Raw genomic sequence first — 25544 nt, 5'->3', positions numbered from 1 at the left:
CCTCATAGAAGCAGGAGCAACGTTACGCCGAAAAAACCTTGAGCAAACAACGTAAAAAAATACCGCCGGGCGCACGTACGTTTGTGAATCGGCGTATCTAGGTCATTCGCATATTCTACGCCGAAAACGACAGAAGCGCCACCTAGCGGCCAGCGTAAATATGCACCCTAAGATACGATGGTGTAAGAGACTTACGCCGCTCGTATCTTAGCCTAATTTAAGCGTATCTGCCCAAACTGCAACAGAAAACCAACTTATTTATTTCAAAGTGCCAACACTGAATTAAACCTGCCAGCGGCTCTGTACAGAGTATGGGACTGATCACCCCTATGAATGAGCCCTAAGTGACCAAAAACGTAGGAATCTGCCCCAAAAAAAACTTTTGTGCTTTTTCAAAGGAGTGTGTTATGCCGCGTACACGCGATCATTTTTCAGCATGAAAGAAAACGTCGTTTTTCAGCATGTCCAAAAAACGACGTTTTTCCAACTTCATCATTAAAAACTACGTTGCCCACACACCATCGTTTAAAAAAAATGATGAACAAAGCGCGGTGACGTACAACACGTACAATGGCACTCTAAAGGGGAAGTTCCATTCGCATTTGGGCTGCTTTGGCTGATTCCTTGTTAGTAAAAGACGATTCGCGCTTTTTTGTCTTTTACAGCGTGATGAATGTGCTTACTCCATTATGAATGGTAGTTTTACCAGAAAGAGCGCTCCCGTCTCATAACTCGCTTCTGGGCATGCGCGGGTTTAAAACGTTGTTTTAGCCCACACACGATCATTTTTTACAACCCGAAAAACAACATTTTCGAAAAAAAAAATTGTAGTTTTCAGAAACTAAAAAACGATGTGCAGCCCACACACGATCATTTTAAATGACGTTTTTTAAAAACTACGTTTTTTTCATGCTGAAAAATGATCGTCTGTATGCAGCATCACACTCAGAATGCAGGGATCAGGAGTTTGTTGTGCTCAGAATGCAGGACTCAGGAGTGCATTATGCTCAGAATGCAGGGATCAGGAGTGTGTTATGCTCAGAATGCAGGACTCAGGAGTGCATTATGCTCAGAATGCAGGGATCAGGAGTGCGTTATGCTCAGAATGCAGGGATCAGGAGTGTGTTACGCTCAGAATGCAGGGATCAGGACTATGTTACACTCAGAATGCAGGGATCAGCAGTGTGTTACACTCATAATGCAGGGATCAGGAGTGTGTTGTGCTCAGAATGCAGGGTTCAGGAGTGCATTATGCTCAGAATGCAGGGATCAGGAGTGCGTTATGCTCAGAATGCAGGGATCAGGAGTGTGTTACGCTCAGAATGCAGGGATCAGGACTATGTTACACTCAGAATGCAGGGATCAGCAGTGTGTTACACTCATAATGCAGGGATCAGGAGTGTGTTGTGCTCAGAATGCAGGGTTCAGGAGTGAGTTGTGCTCAGAATGCAGGGTTCAGGAGTGCATTATGCTCAAAATGCAGGGATCAGAAGAGCATTATGCTCAGAATGCAGGGATCAGGAGTTTGTTACACTCAGAATGCAGGGATCTGGAGTGTGTTGTGCTCAAAATACACGGTTCCAGAGTGCGTTGTGCTAAGAATGCAGGGGTGCGCTGTGCTCAGAATGAAGGGTTTGGGCGAGTGGCACTGCCCAAAGCAGTGTCCTCTGCCCCCTTCACATCACCTCCCACACACACACAGAAGTGTCCCCCCACAGGGAAGCTAGTGACCTCTGGCTTCCCTCCCATAGCAGTGTCCTATCTGTGTGCACAGTCCTCCACATGCTCATGCTTCAGCGTCTGAGCCCCTGCACAGGTAGTCGCTCTCCTATTTGTTCTCAAAATCCAGGAAAGGAGGAGTCACTCTTCTCTTCCTTGGTTTACAGAGGCATCGCGTCACTGGTTACAGCAACAGACACTCAGTGTAAGCCCTTCCCACAGGGCTGCCCCAGTGAATGCAGGGAGGGATTTACACACATGATTGCCAATGATCCTTAGTGCCCCTTTTACACGTGCGGACCATATGTCCACTTTTTTATCCATCCGTTTGCGGAAGAAAAAGGGACATACATTGGTCCCTATGTGATTGCGGGTGTCAGCGGATGAACGTAATCGTCCGCCTCCGCAAAGATACGATTTTGCAGACGGAAGAAAACCCTATTTTTTTCTTCCGTCTGCGGATCGGATGAACACGGACATACGGTCCATGTTCATCCGATCCCCCCATAGGGGGAACTATGCTTTAAGTACCATCACCTATCAGGTCAGTGCATGCAGACTGGATGGAAGACTGGATAAGAAGCCCAACAGCCAAACTTAGGAACATGCTTGACAAACTGTAGTAGGCCACACCCACTATAGGCTGCATGCAGAAAACTACAGGAGGGGGCGGAGACGAGGCCAGTCACTCTGCACAAGACAACAGAGTGGCAGTGACTGGTCTTTGTTATAGATAGGCAAGATTCATGTTGTTTTACTGCACAGATTTGGAGGAATCACACCAGGCACACCAACATCCTGGTAAGCAATACACATGCCTCTTGAATTTAGACAATATTTGGTTATCTCAGTACATCTTTGCCATCTGCCCCATACCCAGCTCTCTGCAGACCTTTATAATAGCAGTTTTGGAATAGTGCAGCTCGTATGTTTGGAACAGTGCACGTAGGACGTGTGATGTCTACAGAAAGAAACATAAGCAGCTTTGATGGGAAAAAGACAAACATTGCAGGTGTCTGAAGGCGAGCCGTATTCTGTCGTAGACTGTGAAGAATCAAATAAGGTGTTATTTACCAAATAGGAGCTGCCATGCGTCTCAATAAACCAGCATTAAATATATCCCCGTGCCGTCTAATGTGTGATAAAGGCACAAGGTAGTCATTTGATAGCAGTTGATAGCACCTTCTGGTTAAATGTTCTCAGCTAAGGATCTGTAACAACCAGTCAGATTACGTCTCTCCTCTTTTTAGACTGTGTTAGATTTAACTAGAGTGTAAGGTGCAGATAGAGACACTTTCTGTCAAAAGAAAAGAAGACTTCTGCCATAATGGCATGCTGGAAAGTGAACATCCAACCATCTGCAAACTTAAAGGTGAGCTCCGAGATCCCCTCTTTGGGGGGGGGGGGGGTTCACCGATGTCCCCCTCCCCAGGGATTTGGGCTGTGGGTGGTTTCTTGGCGTCATCATACAATGCGGAGCGATGGAGGAGGCAAGCATGCGGCCGTGGCTGAGAGCACCTTACAGAGGCACAAATATATCTGTTGCGTTATTAGCATAATAATTACTTGACTTATAATCACAAGATAATGTGCAAGAAATTGTCAATCTAGTGAGCAACAACAAAATATATCAGAACAAAAAAGTTCAGTGAAAAACAGTCCACTTTTATTATGTGAACTAAATCCGCTACCGTGATTGCTTTCAAAGAAGATCCACATGCCACCACTGTTAGGGACAGATGTACGCTTACCAGCTAAGTTTTTGACCCAAAGAGAGGTCAAAAACCGCTTGTATTCAGAATATCTGGATCATATCGCCACTCATCAATTATATCTAATTCAATCCAGTCACCATGCACCTTGGATCCAAGGGAACTCTACTGCAGTTCTCACTCATATAACCACTCCAACTTCCGGTATAGATTCTCTCAGAGGAAGCAAAACATGCTCCACATAGTGTAAAATCTTTTAAAACCCAAACTTAATAAAAAGTGTTACACTTACATTTAACTGTAGGCAATTGTGCATGATCTAAAAAAAGTCCTGCCGGCATACAAAATGAAAGCTTGTTCAATTCCCATTGCACAGTAATGTCAGCATAGGGCTCTGCTCTCTTTTTTTTTCAACTTTTAAAACCCAACTTTAATAAAAAAAAACTGTTACACTTGCATTCAACTGTAGAGGATTGCGCATTATATAAAAACAGCCGGCAAACAAAACAAAAAATTGTGCACTTCTGATTACGCAGTCCAATCAGCATAGGGCTCCGTCTGATGTGTTCCGTCATAAATTACGTCTTACGGGCACAGAGCACCACGCTGTATCACTGTTCTTATAATACACCATAACAGACCATACTTAGTTTTGAATCTGCAATCCTTTAACCAAATCTTGATTTGAATAGTTTCACAACAACCAGCTTAACTATATAGGTAGCTCAATGCATTCCAAGCCTCAGATTTAAATCGGAGCGAACCTGTAAACACCAATAAAAGGTTGACAGGCCGCTATTACTACTACGTGACGATGCACCCCATTTAGAGGTTCAAAAGGAGACTAAAAAACTCCAGAAGTTGTATATGGAGCCAGCCAGAACAGCTGGACCCATGAAAAACATTAGATAACCCCCAAAAAAGAAATTAAATAATGTATACAATAAAAATGTAACATCAAACGTAACAATAAAACAACTATAATTACTAAAAAACCAACAGGTGAAGGGGACATAACAGTTATTAATCAGCAATGAAAGAAAAACTATACATATTCCTTATCAAAAAGAGAGGGAGGGTAAAAAAAAAAAAAAAAAAAAAAAAAGGAGGAGGATATATCTTTCCACTAGATTGACCTGTCGGGCATTATTAATAAACACATTCACATCCCAATCTGTGTTTAAACTGTATGGAGAATAAGACTTTACATTGAATATCCATTTCATTTCCATTTCCAAAATTTCCCTTTTCGTGGCACCACCCATGAGGGATATATTTATTAATACCAATAAAGGGTGCCTGACAGATACCTATTGTGTACCTTCCCATAGTATCTTGACACGCTCTAAACTTTGTAGCCTATTTTAATATTGCCCACGTATTCACCCAGGAAAACATTTAATCCCTGTGGGGTCCACCCATTATACATTATACTGGAGGCCACACGGGCATTGTAATAAATATACCACACCCATAGTGATGTTAAAACTACTTGATGGAGAAATTCATTGAAGTTGCAGTAGACATGAAGGGGTCTACCTTTGTTATTCTGCACTCATTCAAGGTGCATATAGAACATCTACTACACTGATGATACCCCATTAAATAATGAAAAAAGTTGGTTTGATAGAAGGATTGTAAATGTTTAGGGCAATTTTACTTCTAGGGGAGGAAGCTCCTTTATACACAATTTGAGGCCTCTGGGGAAATGCAGAACCCCAAATTTTATCACTTTGTAAAATGTGCCAATGTCTAGATAAATTTTTATTTTTTTATGGAATAATGTTGAGTGGAAAAAGATACTACTAGGGAACAAGAAAAATGATGTGGTCATCAGCTCTTTGGATCTTTTGGTTGGAACAAGATTCTTATCCATTCCCCAGGGACCCTGCATTGTACCCTTTTTCAACCAACCGTTGTGTTAAAACGTCTGCCTGTTGGGCACAATCATTTTGTTTAGTGTAACTACACCTAATGCGCATAAATTGACCACAAGACACTGATTTTAACCAGTACTGATGATGACAGCTGTACATGGAGATAAACGAATTACAGTTGGTCGGTTTGAAATAAGTGGAAGTGATAAATTGACCCCCTTCTATAGAAATCTTTATATCCAAAAAATGAATATTGGATTGACTGGCCTCAAAATTTTATTCTATACCTCTATCATTCTTATTTAAAGCATCCATAAACACCTGAAGGGATTCACAACAACCATCCCAAAGGAGTAGGACGTCATCTACAGTATGTACCTGGCCCACAACAACAGCTCAGGCCTACAGTGGGAATAGATGACATCCCCTTCCCATCTAGCTATGAATAAATTAGCCAGGCTTGGGGCATACATAGCTACCATAAACACACCTCTCCATTGAAGGAAAAAATCTCCACCAAACCAAAAATCGTTCTGGGTGACTGAAAGTTTAAGGAGTTTCATAATAAATTCCTGTTGGCAGCTGGGTAGTGAAGAATTCCTATAGTATCTAAGGAGGTAACATCCACCGTCACCAACCAACAACCTTCTTTATAGTACTGATTTTTTTTAAAGATTAATGGTATGTCTGGTATCTATAAAGTATGTCAGAATCGCTTTAACCAGTGGCTGGGCCCCTATGCTGACATCACTGTGTAATCGGAAGTGAACGATTTTTCGTATGCTGGCTTGACTATTTTTATACAATGCGCATTTGCCTAGAATTAAGTGTAAGTGGAACACTTTTTATTAAAGTTAGGTTTTAAACTTTTTTACATGTGGAGTGTGTTTTGCTTCCTCTGAGGCCGTGTACACACAGTCGTTCCAAACCGATGAGAATGGTCCGACGGGCCGTTTCCATCGGTTCACACCATCGTTCCAAAAACCGATCGGGTCAGAACGCGGTGACGTAAAACACACGACGTGCTGAAAAAAACGAAGTTCAATGCTTCCAAGCATGCGTTGACTTGATTCTGAGCATGTGCGGGTTTTGAACCGATGCTTTTCTGTACTAACCATCGGTTTGGACCGATCGGTCAGCGGTCCATCGGTTCGATTTTAAAGCATGTTTTAAAATTTTTGACCGAAGGACAACAGACCAATGGGCCATACGGTAGGTTTGGACCGATGAAACTGAACTTCAGTCCATTCTCATCGGTTTGGAACGACCGTGTGTACGCGGCCTGAGAGTTTATATACTGGAGTGGCTATAAGAGTGTAAACCGGAGTAGCATTCCCTTGGATCTCAAGTGCCAGGTGGCTGGATCGAATTGTATACAGTTGATGAGTGGCGATATGATCCAGATATTCTGAACACAAGCGTTTTTACTCCTCTCTCTCTATAGAGGGTCAAAATTAGCTGGTAAGCACACATCTGTGCCTAACAGTGGTGGCATTCACATGGATCTTCTTTGAAAGCAATTACGGTGGTGGATTTAATTCACATAATCAGAGTGGACTGCTTTTCACTATATGAACTTTATTGTTTTAATATTTTTGGTTGTTGCTCACTAGAGTATGAAAATTTCTTGCACATTGTCTTGTGATTACTGTATAAGTCAACTATTAATTATGCCATTAGCGCAACAGATATATTTGTAGTTTTGTACTTACTGTGGTTCTTTTTATATATTTTTTGTGCAGAAGCGCAGTTATATTTTTCATTTTATTTAGTATTTACCTTACAGAGGCAGCAGGGCTGGACTGGATGGAGGAAGCCAGGAATAAAGTAAGTATTGCTTCTTCTTTTCATACACCCTAGAATCAAGGAGCCTTATAACTAAATGATAGGGGAGTGAATTAATTAAAACAGGGGTGCCAGCATCCCTATTAACTGTAGCTATACAACCAACATGTAAGTGGGACTTTACCGGCATTCCAAGATCAATGTACAAGATCAATTGTTTTAAAGAGGCCGCCGAGTAAACAGGAGATTCTCGCTGTATGTAATCTGACAGCGCTCATCCCACCCCCCTCCCTGAGATGGCTATTGATCAGGCTGAATTCATGGCAATGGGGAGGCTGCAGATGGGCATTAATCAATCTGCATTGATGGGCAATGGTGAGGCTGCAGTTGGGCATTGATCAAGCTGCATTTATGGGCAATAGTGAGGCTGCAGATGGGCCTTGATCAAGCTGCATTTATGGACAATTGTGAGGCTGCGGATGGGCATTGATCAAGCTGCATTGATGGGCAATTTTGAGGCTGCAGATGGGCATTGATCAGGCTGCATTGATGGGCACTGACCCTTATTTTGCTTTAAAGTTCTTTTTTTAAAGTTTTTTTCCTAAAACCTCCCTCTTAAAATGAAGGTGTGTGTTATTCACCTGTGCATGTTATATGCCAATAAATACGGTAAGTAAGATCAAAAAATTTGACAAATGAATTTTTCACTAGGTCATTATCACATAATGATAAATCTCTTTTGCTCTGGAGGCCTCTTCCAGAGGCAGGGGGAAACAATCAAATTCTCAGATCAGAAAACCCGGATCAGACCAAAACAATTGATCACCACTCTCTTGACTACAAAAGGTGCCAAAAACAAAATTTTCCTAGCATCCCACGTTAGGAGGGTGCCACGCAAGGATGCAATTTTTAGCTGATGCCAATAAATCTGGGTGAAAACCTATACAAACATATTGGAAATATAGCACATATTAATAGGGATTTCTCATAATTTCTCATAATTTCGGGCAGATGCCCATTAATCAAGGTGGAAGTCTGTACAAACATGTTGCAGGTGTAGTCGTTCTATAAAGCAGTTCACTTTAAAAATAGATTTTCCTTTTAGCTTCATGACGTTATATATAATTGCGTGTTTTTTTAGCTTCATTTTTTCACACAGACTTAAGCTGCCCATAGATGGATCTTTTTTTTTTTTAATTTAGCCAATATTTTCCAACAAGTTCCTTTGACAGAAGTTGATCATTAGATCGTCTTCTGTTGAATGGGAGCAGCAAGGTGTAGTCCTAGTCCCTGCTGAACCAGCTGAATTTTGATTATCTATGGCCAGCTTTACTTTTTGCTGCTGCGTGTTTCCCACTTGTGATGCTTACCCAAACTTTCAGTTGAGGAGCACATTATTGGCCCTTTTGGCACAGTGCACAGCGCTAACTTGGTGGAATCCTAGAACCACTGTCAATCACAGGTCTGGAAAAAAGAAGCAGAGGAATTGGTTTGTGCTAAAGGCTTTTGATGATGCCTCAGAAAGCAATAACACATCACTTTTAGCTGTAGTCCACATCAGGGTGCCTCCAGGGAGACCCAGTACTGTAGCGGAGTCATACTTAAAGGTGGAAATGCAAGGCGTGTTAATATAATAAAAGCTCTAGATCAGTGGTTCTCAACCTGGGGGTCGGGACCCCCTTGGGGGTCAAATGATGATTTGCCAGGGGGTCACCAAATCATGGGCTGTTCCTGAAGCCCACAGCCGCCCACTCAGTCGCCTATTCAGTTCACGGCATGGCTGGGGGGCAGAGACTAGAAATCAGCTGACATGAGGAATGTGAAGTGGAAGAGGCTGGAGGAGACCCTATCTCCTGATTTCAGCATAGGTGTCACTGCTACGAGACACTACAAAGTCTGAGACACCGTGAATGCGGAGACACAGTGAGTAACACTACCTGTGATTATAGTTGCCATTAAAAGTCCCGATTACAGTTCTCAGATCAGCAGATGACCTTGATTAAGAGCACCTAAGTTGACTGATCAGAACTCCCTGCCAGCACCACCACTGATCCTACTAACCCTACCCCCCACCAAGAAATAAGAGAAGAAATAAAAATAGAGAATGCATGGAAGAGAGAGAAAAAGAGGGGAAGGAACAAAGAAAAGGGGAGCGAAAGACCGCTAGAAAGAGGGATGGGGGGGGGAGAAAGGAGAACAAAGAGATAGAGGGGTACATCCTTAAATGCACCATAAGGAGTTTTAATATTGTACGAGTGGAAGGGACTCAGGGAGCGCTAAATGTCCATGAGTTAGGGGCACAAATTACTTGTCTTACCTTGGATGCTCACAACGCACGCTGCGAAAATAACTTTACCGTTAGGGGTCCCTGCAACCTGGGAAATTTTATCAAGGGGTCACAGCACTAGTAAGGTTGAGAACCACTGCTCTAGATGGAAAGAAGGCCTGTACAGAAAAGGGCACAGCAGAGATGGATATATCTGAGGTCTGCTTCTATACTGTATATGTTGCTTTAATAACACTTTAGGTCTACAGTCCTGCTGTCACATTTACATCAACCATGCTGTCAGAGAAGAGTCTGTTTCATTGTTATTAATGTAATTCAGTTAACTGACAGAACTGAATCAACAAATTGGGTCAAACCCAGTAGCAAACAAACCCAAACAGGCAGACGAGACAAGGTCGTTACGCAGACACAAGGTCATGGTGGGCAGGAATTAGTGGAATTCATAATACGCAGCAATATGAGTCAAGTGCTAGCATCTGGGTCAGAAGAACTTCAAACCCATCATAAAGCTTTACTATGATGGCAAGCATAAACTGCCCCTGAGAAAAGTGCATAAACAATAATGATGTCACCCTTTTGCCCCTGTTCACTTTGTAACCTACTACACAAATTGGGTGGAATTTGGTTCCTTTTGGTATAAAGAATGATGTTAAAGTGACACTAAACTCTTGTGGCACTGTGGTTGCCTGGATGGAGGGTTGTAATTCCAATGTACACCAGCGATTGTCTCTCAGCAGCCAGCAGACCTTAGTATTGCACCTGATGCTGGCTGTTTGGAGAGCATTTAGATCCTCCCCTACTAAGCGCCTATTGCACTGGTGTTATATCATGAATCAGCAGAAGAGGTGGCCAGATCTGCGTGGCTACACAGGAAACTGGGACCAGACTGCATATGATTTAAGTGAGAGTCAAACACAGTGAAACAAAATCCTTACAAACACCAGCACACAACAAACATAAAAGTAAAATGAATGAATGAATGACTTGTATAGCGCAACTCATGCGAACTGAATCGCCTCTGGGTGCTTTCAGTGAAAGTGAACCAAAAATAACCAATAACAGAATACTTGACTAAGCCTAACTAACAACTAACTATATACATTATATACAGAATGGGGAACACCGAAAAGCAGGGTAAAACTGGAGGTGCAGGGAGCAGATGGGAAGGGGAAACAAAACTGGGATCAGGAACAAGGCGTCGCAGTTACAGCGGAAACAGTATACAGGGTACAGGGCAGGAAGCAAGAGCAAGATCTAGGCACACAGAATCTGGCAGCAGCAAAGCACTGGAGCGAGAGGCACTTAGCAGGGAGGACCTAAATACCCTCCCAGCAGCCAGCATCAAGTGGAAACTAATTACTGGGGTCTTCTAGCTGCTGGGGGACACCCACTGGTGGACACTGGAATTAAATCCCTCCTCTCAGGGAACCACAGTACCACCAGCAGGTGATCCAGGTCCTGACCTGCCAATTCACAGATGCAATACCCTTTTTGAGTTACTGTACATGCTCAGTAACTCAAATAGTGATGCTGTGATCCTGGGACACAGCCTTATTGGGGCAGAGAATAGAGACGCGGGACTGTATAGGCAAATCCAGGACAGATAGCATCTATGGAGCAGAACCTCATGTGGCTGCCCCTCCCTTTCCCAGAGTGCTACTGTAGAGGTTTTTTTATTAGGACAAATTTAGGTATTAAAGCTAGCTCTGAGTAAAAATAAGTTCATGCTTGCTTCACACCTAAACGTTGTGGTAACACATACATTTTATTCCGTATTATCGCAAAGCACAATAATAGTAAGTTGAAGTGCTATTTATTTATTTATTGGTCCTTTAATGCACAAGTACAGTTGGTGCCAACAGGTCCACACTGCAGCGCAGCACAAAGTACACACCATGGGTTGTAGTGCTCTGCATTAAAAAAAAATGCAGGGCTTTTACTTTTTCATTGGCGTGTGTTAAGGCAACCCATTCATTGAGAGTGGGCTGCCTACCCATGGCAATGAAATTAAAAATACAACTGCACTTTTTTTTTATGTGGCATTAACAGCCACAATGGAACAGCCAAGTGTTAAGGAGTGGGTGTCTTAATGTTTTTTATGCTTACAATAATAGATTCAATTATGTTTTTTTTTGTTTGTTTTAAGTAGGGTGGGGTAAACTCCAAGATGCTCTCCGATTATCCATTACTATGTTCAAGTGTTTGTTTCCTCATGGAAGATCACACCTAAGGCCTCGTACACAGGACCGAGGAACTCGTCGTAAATGAAACATAGTTTTCCTCGACGAGTTCCTTGTTAGGCTTGTCGAGAATCTTGACAAGCTTTCTTTGCGTACACACTGTCAAGACAAAATCTCGTCGTTCTCAAACGCGGTGACGTACAACACGTACGACGGCACTATAAAGGGGAAGTTTGATTCCACTGGCGCCACCCTTGGGGCTGATTTTGCTAATCTCATATTACTGCCTGTTAAGTAAAAGTTTTGTGAGAGACGATTCGCGCTTTTCAGTCTGTTACAGCGTGACGAATGTGCTATCTCCATTTCAAACCCTACTTTTACCGAAGGCACGCTCCCATCTCATACTTTATTCTGAGCATGCGCGGGTTTCTAAGCATACACACGAACGTGTTTCTCGTCGTAAACCAGCCGACGGGAAACACGACGAGGAAATTGCGACTCCCGACGAGGAAAAAGAGAACTTGTTCTCTTTTTATCTCCTCGAGTTCCTCGACAGTTTTCGACGAAAAACATACACACGACCGTTTTCCTCTGCAAAAAAGCTCTGCCACCAAGTTTCTTGATGGATTCTGTCGAGGAAAACGCTCGTGTGTACGAGGCCTTACAGAGGGAACTTGATTTGCCACTGTAATTTCCACGTACATTCTTATCCATATGTTCTCCATCAGGGTTCCATGGTAATCTATGGATCCTCTAAAGATTGCAGGGTTTCCTGAGCTGTGGATGATTGAGCTTACATCAGATGGTTCCTGTTTAGTTCCAGTTCCAACACCGTTTGACAAGGCCGGTGGTATAACATGATCTTTTTAGCTGTCTCTAATGGCGGCATTCTGACTACCCCTGTAATAGGGTCATTGTTCCCCCTGACTACCAATGTAAGGGACATTGTTTCCCCTGACTACCAATGTAGGGACATTCTTCCCACTGACTACCAATGTAGGGAACACTCTTCCCCCTGACTACCAATGTAAGGGGCATTCTTCCCACTGACCACCAATGTAAGGGACATTTTTTCTGTTGCCCAACAATATAAAGAGCATTTTCCAACTGACCACCAATGTAAGGGTATTCTGACCACCAATATAAAGAGCATTCTTCTCACTGACCACAAAGATAAGGAGCATTTTTCAACTGACTACCAATGTAAGGGGCATTCGTACCACTGACCACCAATGTAAGGGGCATTTTTTCTGTTGCCCACCAATATAAAGAGCTTTTTTCTCACTGACCACCAATATAAAGAGCATTCTTCTCACTGACCACAAGGATAAGGAGCATTTTCCAACTGACCACCAATGTAAAGACATTCTTCCCACTGACCACCAATGTAAGGAACATTCTTCCCACTGATCACCAATGTAAGGGACATTCTTCCCACTAACCACCAATGTAAGGGACATTCTTCCCACTGACCACCAATGTAAGGAGCATTCTTCCCACTGACCACCAATGTAAGGGACATTCTTCCCACTGATCACCAATGTAAGGGACATTCTTCCCACTGACCACAATGTAAGGGACATTCTTCCCACTGACCACCAATGTAAGGGACATTCTTCCCACTGACTACCAATGTAAGGGACATTCTTCCCACTGATCACCAATGTAATGACCACTGACACAGATGAATTAATTTAATCTCAAGTTGCCCGAGACTTGGAAATTATTTGGAGGTTTCCTCTGGGGTAAAAGATTGATAAACACTGTTCTAATCAAAGCAACTGAGACCTCTGTTTTCTATGTTAGAAACAGACTGAAGTAACTGACAACAGCAATTCAGACAAACACTGCAGTATGTCTTTTTTTTTAACCCCAAATAAAGTAAATGCACACAAATCAAACCAACCGGTACCTTCGGGTACAGAAAATAATAAATATAATATACTTTGTCTATCTTGTGTTTTGACAAAGTGAAAACCGAACTGCATGAAATCTAGTTATTCAGAAAGCTGTCAGCTTGGGTTGAGGACAGATTAGATATTAGTAACTCTATGCGGGCTCCCTAGATGAGGCTACAACCAACCAATATTCAGCACTCTAACGTACTTTAATATATCTGCATTATTGGCTGTTTATTTCCTTGCCTTGTTGGGTATTGTTTTTCTTCTGCTGACTTCCAACTCTTACATCCTGGTGGCATGATGACCTTTTCAAAGCCAGGGCATAGACTGCCAACCTGGTCCCCAAACACTTTTTAGGACAATAACTTGCATATTAGCCTTTAAAATTAGCACTTTAGATTTCCAATGTTCGAGTCCCATAGACTTTAAAGCGGTAGTTCCCCCTCCAAAATTTTTTTACCCTTAGATTCCTGCTCATTTTGTCTAGGGGAATCGGCTAGTTGTTTTAAAATCGACGCTGTACTTACCGTTGTAGAGAGCCATCTTCTCCGCCGCTTCCGGGTATGGTGTTCGGGTATGGGCGTTCCTTCTTGATTGACAGTCTTCCGACGGTTGCGTCACGAGTAGTCGAAAGAAGCTGAATGTCGGCGCGGCTCTATACGGCGCCTGCGCACTGACGTTCGGCTACTTTCGGAATATCGTGACGCGATAGATGCGACCGTCGGAAGCCTGTCGGAAGACTGTCAATCAGGAAGGAACGCCCATACCCGAAGACCATACCCGGAAGCGCCGGAGAAGATCGCTCTCTACAACGGTAAGTACAGCGTCGATTTTAAAACAACTAGCCGATTCCCCTAGACAAATTGAGCAGGAATCTAAGGGTAAAAAAATTTCGGAGGGGGAACTACCGCTTTAACAGGGTTCTAAAGTTCACACGAACATTTGGTGTGTTCGCAAGTTCTGGTCATCCCTCTTGGCCTTACTCGTGCCTTTACTTTCTGTCCCATGGAGGCGAGCATCATACCTCTCAATGGCCGATATAATAATCGCCCTCTCCTCTGGGGAGAAGTTTCTCTTCCTCTTATCACTGCGAGGAGCAGGCATGGCACAAAGTAAGACACAGCAAAAGTACTTACACCTCAGGAAACCAAACGGGTGTACTTTTGGACTCATTTGCTATGAGAATACGGAGCTTACCTCTCTAAGTTACGTCGGCGTAACGCATATGAGATGCGCTACGCCGGCATAAAGATGCGCCGATCTACGTGAATCTGGGCCTAAGAGTAGGATACCATTAAAGTTCATGTGCGTGTAAAGGCAGGCGTCCTAATACTTTTGGTAATGTGTGTATTTACTGTGTATATACAGTATATATATATATATATATGTAGCGCTACCCCCTCAGGAGCCGCTGGTTAGATTTGGGATCGGCGTAATTATGTTACCTCTACGATGTGTCTAGGGATGATGATGGTGGTGTGAAGCAATGACGGAATGTCCAAATAGCAGGGTGATGTTTTCAATGCTTTATTACTGGTCCAACATGACCAACAATCCAACTGAGGTAGATAGAAGTAGGTTGGTGAAAGAAGAAACGTGCAGATTCAGGCCTATGGATAGATTGAAGCAGTCCTGCTTCTAGTAGCAGCTTTTACTTCGTCGCCACTTCAGCCGAAGTGGGTATAGTCCCCCCGGACAGGTCCCTCTCACAGCCCTGGCAGCCGGAGCGTCACTAGAACTCAGGGAAGGAACAAATCTCTGCCACAGACTTGGCTCTAATAGGATTAGGATTTAGTGATGAGACCTCTGCCACAGGCCTAGTACTTGAAAGCATGGATAGTAGACAGAATCCTCCCAGTAACACAATCTTGCCTGAATCTTCCCCAGGTAGACTTGATAGTTTGGGTCACCGACTGACAGTTTGCAGCATACAACCTGTCAGTGTCCGGTCACCCAGATCCCCGATGGTTCGTCTAAGCCCTATTGGATCACCTGCCTCCGGGCTCACCTCAGACCGACTCCCCACCAAACAGCACAACTCGTTTTGGATCTTCTTAATAAAGTTGGGGGACCCAGTAAGTCACTGGGGCCCCTTTGGCAGCATCAGTTGCTCCGGGCCATGAGGGCCCAGAGTCAGGAACTCCGCATAGCACGTGCGCCCCAGGCTGGTAGGCCATATCGCCGTGGCCCGTGATGTGCGCACACCCTAAAGGTGGGTGCCGCACCTGGAACCAGGAACCCGCGAAGAACCCCACAAAATGGCGTCTGCCACAGAAATACCCTCCCCCAGCATGCCCCGCGAGGGAAACACTCCTCTAATTGGCTGCTGGAGGAAAGCGGCTCCGCCCGGACCCCTCTGGCGCCACCTGCCATCCAGAGATGAGACTGCATCTCTGGAGCACAGAATGACCCACAGGACAATCCAGAACCGACAGAAACACAATTTAGTAAACAGCACGGATGAGAGCAAGGTAACTCTCTCATCCCCCACTAAATTTGACATAGCACCTGTACTGAAAAGTACACAGGTGCTACATATATATATATATATATATATATATATATACATATATATATATATATAAAAGTTTTTTTTGGGGACTTTGAGTGAGGCACAAGACACATACCCCATAAACATGTGATACATGGTTGAACATGAGTATTTTTATCTATATAAAAGGCAATGGCATACAAAAAATAAGAATTTGTATATATACAAACATGCACGCATCTGAATCGCATAGTATCCCATCGAAGTACAGGTGGTCCCCTACTTACAAACATCTGACTTACAAACGAATCCTACCTACAAACGGAGGGAAAAAGGGTACCAAATAGGATCTAATGTTTTGCCCAGAAAGTAAGAAAGAAGGTAAGGCAAGGGGAAACAAGGGCCCGAATTCAGATACGAGATACGACGGCGTATCTCCAGATACGCCGTCGTATCTCTGAGTGCGGGCCGTCGTATCTATGCGACTGATTTAGAGAATCAGTTACGCATAGATTTGTATTAGATCCGACCGGCGTAAGTCTCTTACACCGTCGTATCTTAACTGCATATTTACGCTGGCCGTTAGGGGCGTGTACGCTGATTTACGCTTAGAAATATGTAAATCAGCTAGATACGCCAATTCACGAACGTACGCCCGGCCGACGCAGTACAGATACGCCGTTTACGTTAGGCTTTTCCCGGTGTAAAGTTACCCCTGCTATATGAGGCGTATATGAGGCGTACCAATGTTAAGTATGGACGTCGGACCAGCGTCGAATTTTTCACGTTTTACGTCGTTTGCGTAAGTCGTTCGCGAATAGGGCTGGGCGTCATTTACGTTCACGTCGAAAGCATTGGCTTCTTGCGGGTTAATTTGGAGCATGCGCACTGGGATACTTTCACGGACGGTGCATGCGCCGTTCGTAAAAAGCGTCATTTACGTAGGGTCACATTAAATTTACATAACACACGCCCACATCTACCACATTTGAATTAGGCAGGCTTACGACCGGCCTATTTACGCTACGCCGCTGCAACTTTGGTTTGAGAATACGGCACTTGCCTGTCAAAGTTGCGGAGGCGTAACGTAAATAGGATACGTTACGCCCGCACAAAGATACACTGTTCTACGTGAATCCGGGCCAAGATGTGTATCTCTTCTTGTTTATGTATGCCATTGCCTTGTATATAGATAAAAATAGTCATGTTCAACCATGTATCACGTGTTTATGAGGTATGCTTTGTTTATATAGCAAATAAACAATTTTACAATTTCTCTTACCACGTGTCTTGTGCCTCACTCAAAGTCCCAAAAACCCTTTCTTATTTCTGATTTAGGGATGGAGGTGCATGTTATATGCCCCCCCCCCTTTAGATAATTTGTTCTTTATATACTTCCAGGGGAATCTTTTTTTTATTTTTGTATACTCATCAATAAAGCCTTGTTTATTCACTGATAATTATTTGTGGTTGATTTGCTTCCCCGTGCTTCACTGTGGTGGCTGCATTGATCGAGTGATCCCTTTTATAGGGAGACTCGATTGATGACGTCACTCCTACAGCCACATCCCCCTACAGTTGTAAACACACACTAGGTGAACCCTAACTCCTACAGCGCCCCTGTGGTTAACTCCCAAACTGCAACTGTCATTTTCACAATAAACAATGCAATTTAAATGCATTTTTTGCTGTGAAAATGACAATGGTCCCAAAAATGTGTCAAAATTGTCCGAAGTGTCCGCCATAAAGTCGCAGTCACGAAAAAAATCACTGATCGCCACCATTAGTAGTAAAAAAAATAAAAATAAAACTATCCCCTATTTTGTAAACGCTATAAATTTTGCGCAAACCAATAGATAAACGCTTATTGCATTTTTTTTTAACAAAAGTAGGTAGAAGAATACGTATCGGCCTAAACTGAGGAAAAATAATTTTTTAGATATGTTTTTGGGGGATATTTATTATAGCAAAAAGTAAAAAATATTGCATTTTTTTTTCAAAATTGTCGCTCTATTTTTGTTTATAACGCACAAAATAAAAACCGCAGAGGTGATCAAATACCACCAAAAGAAAGCTCTATTTGTGGGGAAAAAAGGACACCAATTTTGTTTGGGAGCCACGTCGCACGACCGCGCAATTGTCTGTTAAAGCGACGCAGTGCCGAATCGCAAAACCTGGCCTGGGCATTTAGCTGCAAAATGGTCCGGGGCTTAAGTGGTTATATACTTCCAGGGCAATCTTTTTTTTATTTTTGTATACTCATCAATAAAGCCTTGTTTATTCACTGATAATTATTTGTGGTTGATTTGCTCTTAGATTATCGTTTGGGCCCACTATTGGTCCCAACCCCCCCCCCCCCCCCCTTGTTTTTCCTGTATGTTATATGCACCTCATTTAAAGTCCCAAAACCCCTTTTGCTTTCTATACAGTATATATATAGAGATCAATATATAGATATATGTATATAATACAAACAGCATTCTGCCTTTAAAAAGTGTACATTGCTTAAACAACTCCGGCAGTTAATCAATATCCACTGGCCAAAGATTGTCTTGACTTGCCTAACCGTCATGCCTATCTTTACCTATCTTCCCTTCCATTACTGACGTGACAGCTGGATTCAATCTAAAGGCACCGTTTCGCTTTAATTTGGCCATCAGGGACCAAAGTCTAGACTAATTTATTTCCTAATATATACACCTAAACATTTGCATGTCAACATAAAAGAGGACGTTGCTGCAATTTCTTTAAGAAGAGAGTCTACGGTGTTGAATTAATGAATTGGGATAGATGCTGGTGGAACGAAGTATTAGGGAGTAGCTTGCTAGTTTAACCCTATCATCTCAAACGAATTACCTCATTTGTTAGTTGCCTATTGAAAAAAAATGTATCTGTATTTTTTTATTTTTTTTCCTTGCAAGGAGGACTGGGACTTTTAATGAGTCGCATAGTCATCTTCCTCCCGCGCTCCGTCTCTCTTTTTCTCTCTCTCTCTTTGCAATGTCTTCTTAGTTCTTGGCAGCTGAGCTTGTGACTTGAGACATTAATTACTAGCACAGTGTGTTGTTTATCCTCCTTATTAACACACCTGTGCTGTTGGTACCGTGTACGAGTCGCTGTCTCGCTTCACGTGTGCTTTTGTCCTGTCAGAATGGTGTCCGCTCTTCCACTGGAAATAGAGGGATTACTGATTAACCCCTTGAGAGCAGCCTGCACCATGCCTGAACATTGATTTCCGATAGGGAACGCGGGGATTCAGAGGCTGGAGAGTCAAGGGTCTAACTGCATTAGAGACGGTGCGCTTTATAATACAGGGGGATAAAAAAGAAATATATAAAAATATATTGGCTTTGTGATGTAGACAACAGAATCAGATTTCTCCATCTCCGTTAAATTTTAGGTCTGCTCTGATGAATCTTGCAAGATTAAAGCACAGTGGTAATTACACCTTGTGATTTTTGCCTAATTAGTGCCTTATTTTTCTTATTTTGCTTTTCTTAAAATGTCTGGTCCTCCATGACAAATAAACAAGTGAGCCTAATTACTTGTTCTCCCGCTACTTTAGGTAGGCCATTTATAATACCACACACTGCCTGTCTGCATTGCAGGTAGATGCGATGCATGACAAAATAGCCGATATTAAATGTGGGTGTGCATTTATAGGGGAATTTTGTTCAAAGACTTTGGGCCAGATTCACGTAGAAGTGCGGCAGCGTAACGTAAAATAATTAGTAAAAACTTTTTGGTTTCCAAACCTTATTTAAAAAAAAAATGAAATGTTTTTGTTCAAAAATGTAAAAAACAAATGAAAAAAGGGCTAAGCCCTCATTCACATGAGGCGGACTCTGTTCCTACGGAGTCCACCTGTACCCGACAGCTCAGGGGGAGATCAGTCCGCAGATCTCCGCTGAGCCGACGGATGACAAGCTCCTCTCTGCTCACTGAGCGGCTTGTCGGGCACCGCTGTCTCCTATGGAGCGATCTGATGAAAATGCATGTCCGTTTTCATTAGATCTTACCCGATCCGCATAGACGGATGGGGACGTGCCCCCCATACGTCTGTTTTTAGCGGATCGGATAGGGTCAGATGTCAGTGGACATGTCTCCGCTGACATCCGACGCTCCATAGGGATGCATGGAGCTTCTCTGTTATCTTTGTATCCGCTAAGAATGATTTTAGTATATTTTTTGTGAAAATTTTGTTTTGATATATTTGAGGCGGGCCCTGCCAGGTAGGCTGTATGGGGCCCCGTGATTTCTAACAGCAGCCCTGCATATTATATAATGATTTCACCGCTATGTTTAACTGACTGTTGTCCATCTGAAACCTATGTTTCTAGTAAAGGTGGCTCATTTTAAAATTGTGGGCTTCATAAAAAAATCCCAAATTTTTCTAAGACCAGCTCAACGCAGACAAGAGCCTTGTAATAGTATTATATAATTAATGGTGTCACCTAAATTGTGATTTTTTATTTATTTTTTACATATTTTAAAAGACACCAGAATATAGACCAAGTGACACAGTTTCTTGTCCTAAAGCAGAGATATCAGCTATAGTGGGGGAGTAGAATCTTTGAGCCTGGGAAAGTCTACCTATATGGATTTCCAGGGTTTTTAAGAAGCTGTTGGATTATTTTACAGGACCCTGACCACCTAAAACTGAGCAATATTTTTTTGACAGACTTATGCCGCGCACACACGATCGGAAATTCCGACAAGAAAAGTCAGATGTGAGCTTTTGGTCGGAAATTCCGACCGTGTGTAGGCTCCATTGGACTTTTGCTGTCGGAATTTCTGCCAACAAAAGATTGAGAGCAGGTTCTCTATTTTTCCGACGGAAAAAAAGGTCCTATCGGAAAATCCACTCTTCTGTATGCAATTCCGATGTGCAAAAAAACACGCATGCTCAGAATCATGCAGAAGAGCCAAACTGCCTATTGAACTTCATCGATCTCGGCTCGTCATATGTCTTGTACGTCACCACGTTCTTGACGGTCGGAATTTCCGACAAGATTTTTGTGACCGTGTGTATGCAACACAAGTTTGAGCCAACATTCCGCCAGAAAAAATCCACTGCTTTCTTGTCGGAATTTCCGATCGTGTGTACTGTTTACTGTTTACAGTTGGGAAATTGGTAGAATGTTTTTTCTACGTGTTACTGATGTTGGGCTCCCACTACGACAATATTCCCGCCTAAAAATGGCTCACGTAAACCTTTCAGAAAGTGTTACAAATTTACAGTTTGTTCCAAACTCTCCATAAAGTTTGTACCTCTTGCTTAGTCCTCCAATATAGGTTAACCCCCTTTGCTTCTCTTTGCAGGTTCGTGCCAGTGCCATTGCCCAGGATGCAGACCAGAATTACGACTATGCCAGTAACAGTGTGATCCTCCACCTGGATGCAGGAGATGAAGTCTACATTAAGCTAGACGGTGGTAAAGCTCATGGGGGCAATAACAACAAATACAGTACCTTCTCTGGGTTCATCATTTACTCGGACTGAGAAGGCCCCTGTAAGGACAGTGCCCAGGCTCACCTTCACTGCCAGGAAGCAAGGAGCCCACCAGAGAAGCATGGGCTGGCTACCTGGAACATTTATGTCCCCTACACCGCACCTTGTGTGCCTGGGGTTGTGTAGCTGCTTCCCCTTCTCTATGAGTCCTTATCTCTCTTGTGTCATTGACTCACTCCTGCACCTTCTCCTATGCTTCACTGTGTCTCTGCTCAATAAGAACTTGCTACTGCCACCTTGTTTAAACTGCCCTCCCCCATAAGCGCTAGTATGTCCCATTGGCAGGGCTCATGTCACTTTACAGAACTCAAACCTATACCTTTTCTTCTAATGTTCATCGTGATCTGCTTTCCCATGATATGTCCTTCAAAAGCTTACAGTTGAGACACTTAATTTTCTCTTGCTAATGAAACTAAAGACGTCATTTGAACATGACATCTGTGACCTGACATTGCTAAGAACTGAGTCTCAGACCATGTAAAAATTGATCTGGTCCAAACAACATGACCCTCTTCAACTAGGTGGATCTTTAACATAGTGCACGTATTTCTTTGCATTTCCCTGTTTTTTTGTGTTCTCCAGTCATGAATTAATTTTTCTACCTGGCTTCATCCTTGCATACCCAGCAAAGCGTTAGCATCTCTAAACATTTATTTTTCTAATGATCCTAATCATATACCAAGGCTCATGCACGATTACCTCTGTAAAGACTGATGCATGTCTCTACTACACCTCATCTTAATACACCTCCACCAAACCCCCATATGAATCTCACTGCCAAGCCTGCTTCATGCTTATGCAACATTTCATCCTTCTAAATATCTACCATGACTTACGCATAAACACCTCAGCCAACTGTAATGCTTGTATCCTTTTGCCTCATTTTCATCCTTCCACCCCATGGCATGCATTTATCTCCATGTCGAACTTATTGAAACGTATCTGCTCAGCATTAATGCCTGTAGTACCTGCTAACATGGTGGCTGCATCATAAAACATAAACACTTGGGGGTAGATTCAGAAAGATCAGCGGATCTTTCTGCTGGCGTAACGTATGTCATTTACGTTACGCCGTTTTTCAGGCAAGTGCTTTCACAAAGCACTTGCTTTTGAAGTTGAGGCGGCGTAGCGTAAATCACCCGGCGGAATTCAAATTAGGCGGGTAGGGGGCGTGTATTATTTAAATGAAGCGCGTCCCCGCGCCGAACGAACCTGCGCAATCGCCGGCCGCGACTGAATCCCAGTGCGCATGCTCCAAACGATGTCGGCAACTCGTCATGCTTCCGACGTGAACGTAAATGACGTCCAGCCCCATTCACGGACGACTTACGCAAACGACGTAACTTTTTAAAATTCGACACGGGAACGACGGTCATACTTAACATAGGATACACCTCATATAGCAGGGGTAACTATACGCCGGGAAAAGCCTAACGTAAACATCGTAAATGTACTGTGTCGGCCGGGCGTATGTTCGTGAATTCGCGTATCTAGCTGATTTACATATTCTAGGCGTAAATCAGCGTACACGCCCCTAGAGGCCAGCGTATATATGCAGTTAAGATCCGACGGCGTAAGAGACTTACGTCGGTCGGATCTTAGTCAAATCTAAGCGTATCTGATTCTATGAATCCGGCGCATAGATACGACCAGCCTGACTCAAAGATACGACGGCGTATCAGGAGATACGCCGTCGTATCTTTTCTCTGAATCTACCCCTTAGATTTTTAATCATCCACCTGAAAAAACTTATTCATGCTCTGGTAACCCTAATGACTGAATTCCTTCACCAAATCCAAATTTGTGTAAACTTGTAATTCTTGCTGTAATCCTCCAAGTTCAATTGTATGGCTCAGAAAAACAGTCTTGCCTCTTGGTTTCCACTACACGTATTCTCGATTGGAAGATACCTAAGCTTATAGTTACAAGCTTTGTTATTCCTAATTAGTCTTATTTCTTTGCTTGTTGACCTTGATGGCAAAATGAATTACCTAAATTGTACTAGCCTATGTTATGACAATGTTTACTTGTAATAACAGTATAATATAATTATTATAATAATAATAATAATTATGTATAATAATTATTATTACAGATTTAAAATATAATGAATATAATATATTGATATATAATTATATTAAATATAATATATATCAATATATCATTTTAAATCTAATTTAATTACTTTCAAATAAAAGTACCTCAGTTGCAATATTTCCATTCAAGACAGGATAAACCCATCTTCGTTTCATCATAGCTTCTTTGGTTTCTTATGCCTTTCTTGTAATTATTCATTGTACCTAAACTACAGTATACCCACAGTCTCCTACTTGATGTCCCCCTTCTACCTCATTATCTGTATTTCTAGAGTTCCCAAATAAATTGTGTAATTATTATATATATTCTAAGAAAGAGAGAGAGTCATAAATAACCCTTCAGACTAAAACATGTACATCACGAATTGGACAATCGTTATAGCAACTCAAAAGCTCTGTTATAAACACACAGTCTATCAAATTATGACTTTTCTATCATTTGATGGCAGAATCAATCAGATTTAGCAGCAGCTTTCTAAAGGCGTTCCTAAAGACTTGTTAATTAAAAAAGTAACACTCTAATGCTAAAATAATATGTTTTTCTGTACTTTTCCATCCACGTCCATCTGTGAAGTTTCACAGCTGTTTATTTTTTTGTACTAAAAGATGCAACCCCGCCGAGCCTTGCGATAACCTCGACAAAGCTAGAGAACAGTACACACGAGTAATCTTCACGAAGGCCAGTGACTGTGACCTGTTGTGGATGGCCAATGGTTTTGTTGGGACTAGATGAGAAGGGCATCAAGGCCTAGGCCTAAGTTGGTAGACTTTTATGGGGTGATTAATAAGGAGGACGGAAATAAGAGATGTTGACCTGACCAGCCAGTGTTGTTTTCGAACCTGCACCAAAAAAAAAAAATGACAAATTGAATCTTGATCTTGATTTTCTTTCCTTTAGATTTAATATGTCATTTTTGTTGTCTTGTCGTATGTCTTAGATATGTTAGTATACAAGATAAAAGAGAAGAAAAAGAGCGGAAGGCGCACCGACCTCGTGTGATACTGATAAAAAATGTATTTATTCCAATAGTAAAATCAATGGTTATACTCACAAATTTGGAGTTAAAAACAGGCTTTAAAAATGAATACAGCAGATATCCAGCATCGTCAGTGGAACACGAATAATCGTTTGAACCAATCAGTAGAAATAGGTGTGTATGTATATTTAGTCCCACAATCACCACGGCGAGGGAGCACTGCAGACCACGTCAGCTCTGAGGAAAGGGGTACGCCCCCGAAACGCGTCAGCTTTTATTTCTACTGATTGGTTCAAACGATTATTCGTGTTCCACTGACGATGCTGGATATCTGCTGTATTCATTTTTAAAGCCTGTTTTTAACTCCAAATTTGTGAGTATAACCATTGATTTTACTATTGGAATAAATACATTTTTTATCAGTATCACACGAGGTCGGTGCGCCTTCCGCTCTTTTTCTTCTCTTTTATAGTTTCATGAACACCCACGATTCTGAGGAGGGCTGCAAGACTCTAGATGATAACTTTTAATTGAACTGCACCACTGCATAGTATTCCCTTCAAAATATCAGAGCGCAGGAGACTTGTTCTTGTATAGTATACAAGATAAAACAGTAGCAAGTTAAATGTCCAACCAACTCAATAGTAATATCTTAGTTTTAACCCTCCTCCTATGTTAGCTTTCTGTTACTATCCATGATGTTAACGGGTCGGTTTTGACCCATGTCTTAAATCAGCCATAAAATACCCTCTGAACAATTATTTATCATCCAATTTGTTTCTTTTTTTTTTCACAAGAAAATCCAATTTGTTTCTTACCTCTTGGTTACCTTGTTAGGCTTCTTTATCCTTGAAAAGATTGGTTTTAATATTTTTGGTGTGACCCCTTAGACCTTTCTTTTGATAGCATACTTCTCATTTTAAAATTTAAAAAATGGTAAAATAAACCTCAATAGAATATTATAAATTGGTCCTATGTTTCTTTACTTTATTTAGAGAAGCAGACAAG

General features: G+C 42.3%; 1 protein-coding gene across 1 annotated transcript in view; it reads left to right on the top strand.

Annotated features, from left to right (window-relative positions):
* The window catches only part of C1QL1 (complement C1q like 1), a 95312-nt gene extending 72768 nt beyond the window's left edge, over positions 1 to 22544 (top strand). Inside the window, exon 2 of the mRNA XM_040331837.1 lies at positions 21275 to 22544. Within this exon, the coding sequence (XP_040187771.1) occupies positions 21275 to 21454 (180 nt within the window). The 3' untranslated portion in view covers positions 21455 to 22544. The remainder of the gene's footprint in view (positions 1 to 21274) is intronic.
* The last annotated feature ends 3000 nt before the right edge of the window (positions 22545 to 25544 follow it).

This window comes from Rana temporaria, chromosome 12, assembly GCF_905171775.1.
Source record: "Rana temporaria chromosome 12, aRanTem1.1, whole genome shotgun sequence".
In the NCBI taxonomy this organism is placed as follows: domain Eukaryota; kingdom Metazoa; phylum Chordata; class Amphibia; order Anura; family Ranidae; genus Rana; species Rana temporaria.
The sequence above is the reverse complement of the archived record's forward strand: the minus strand, read 5'-3'. Positions and strand labels throughout refer to the sequence as shown.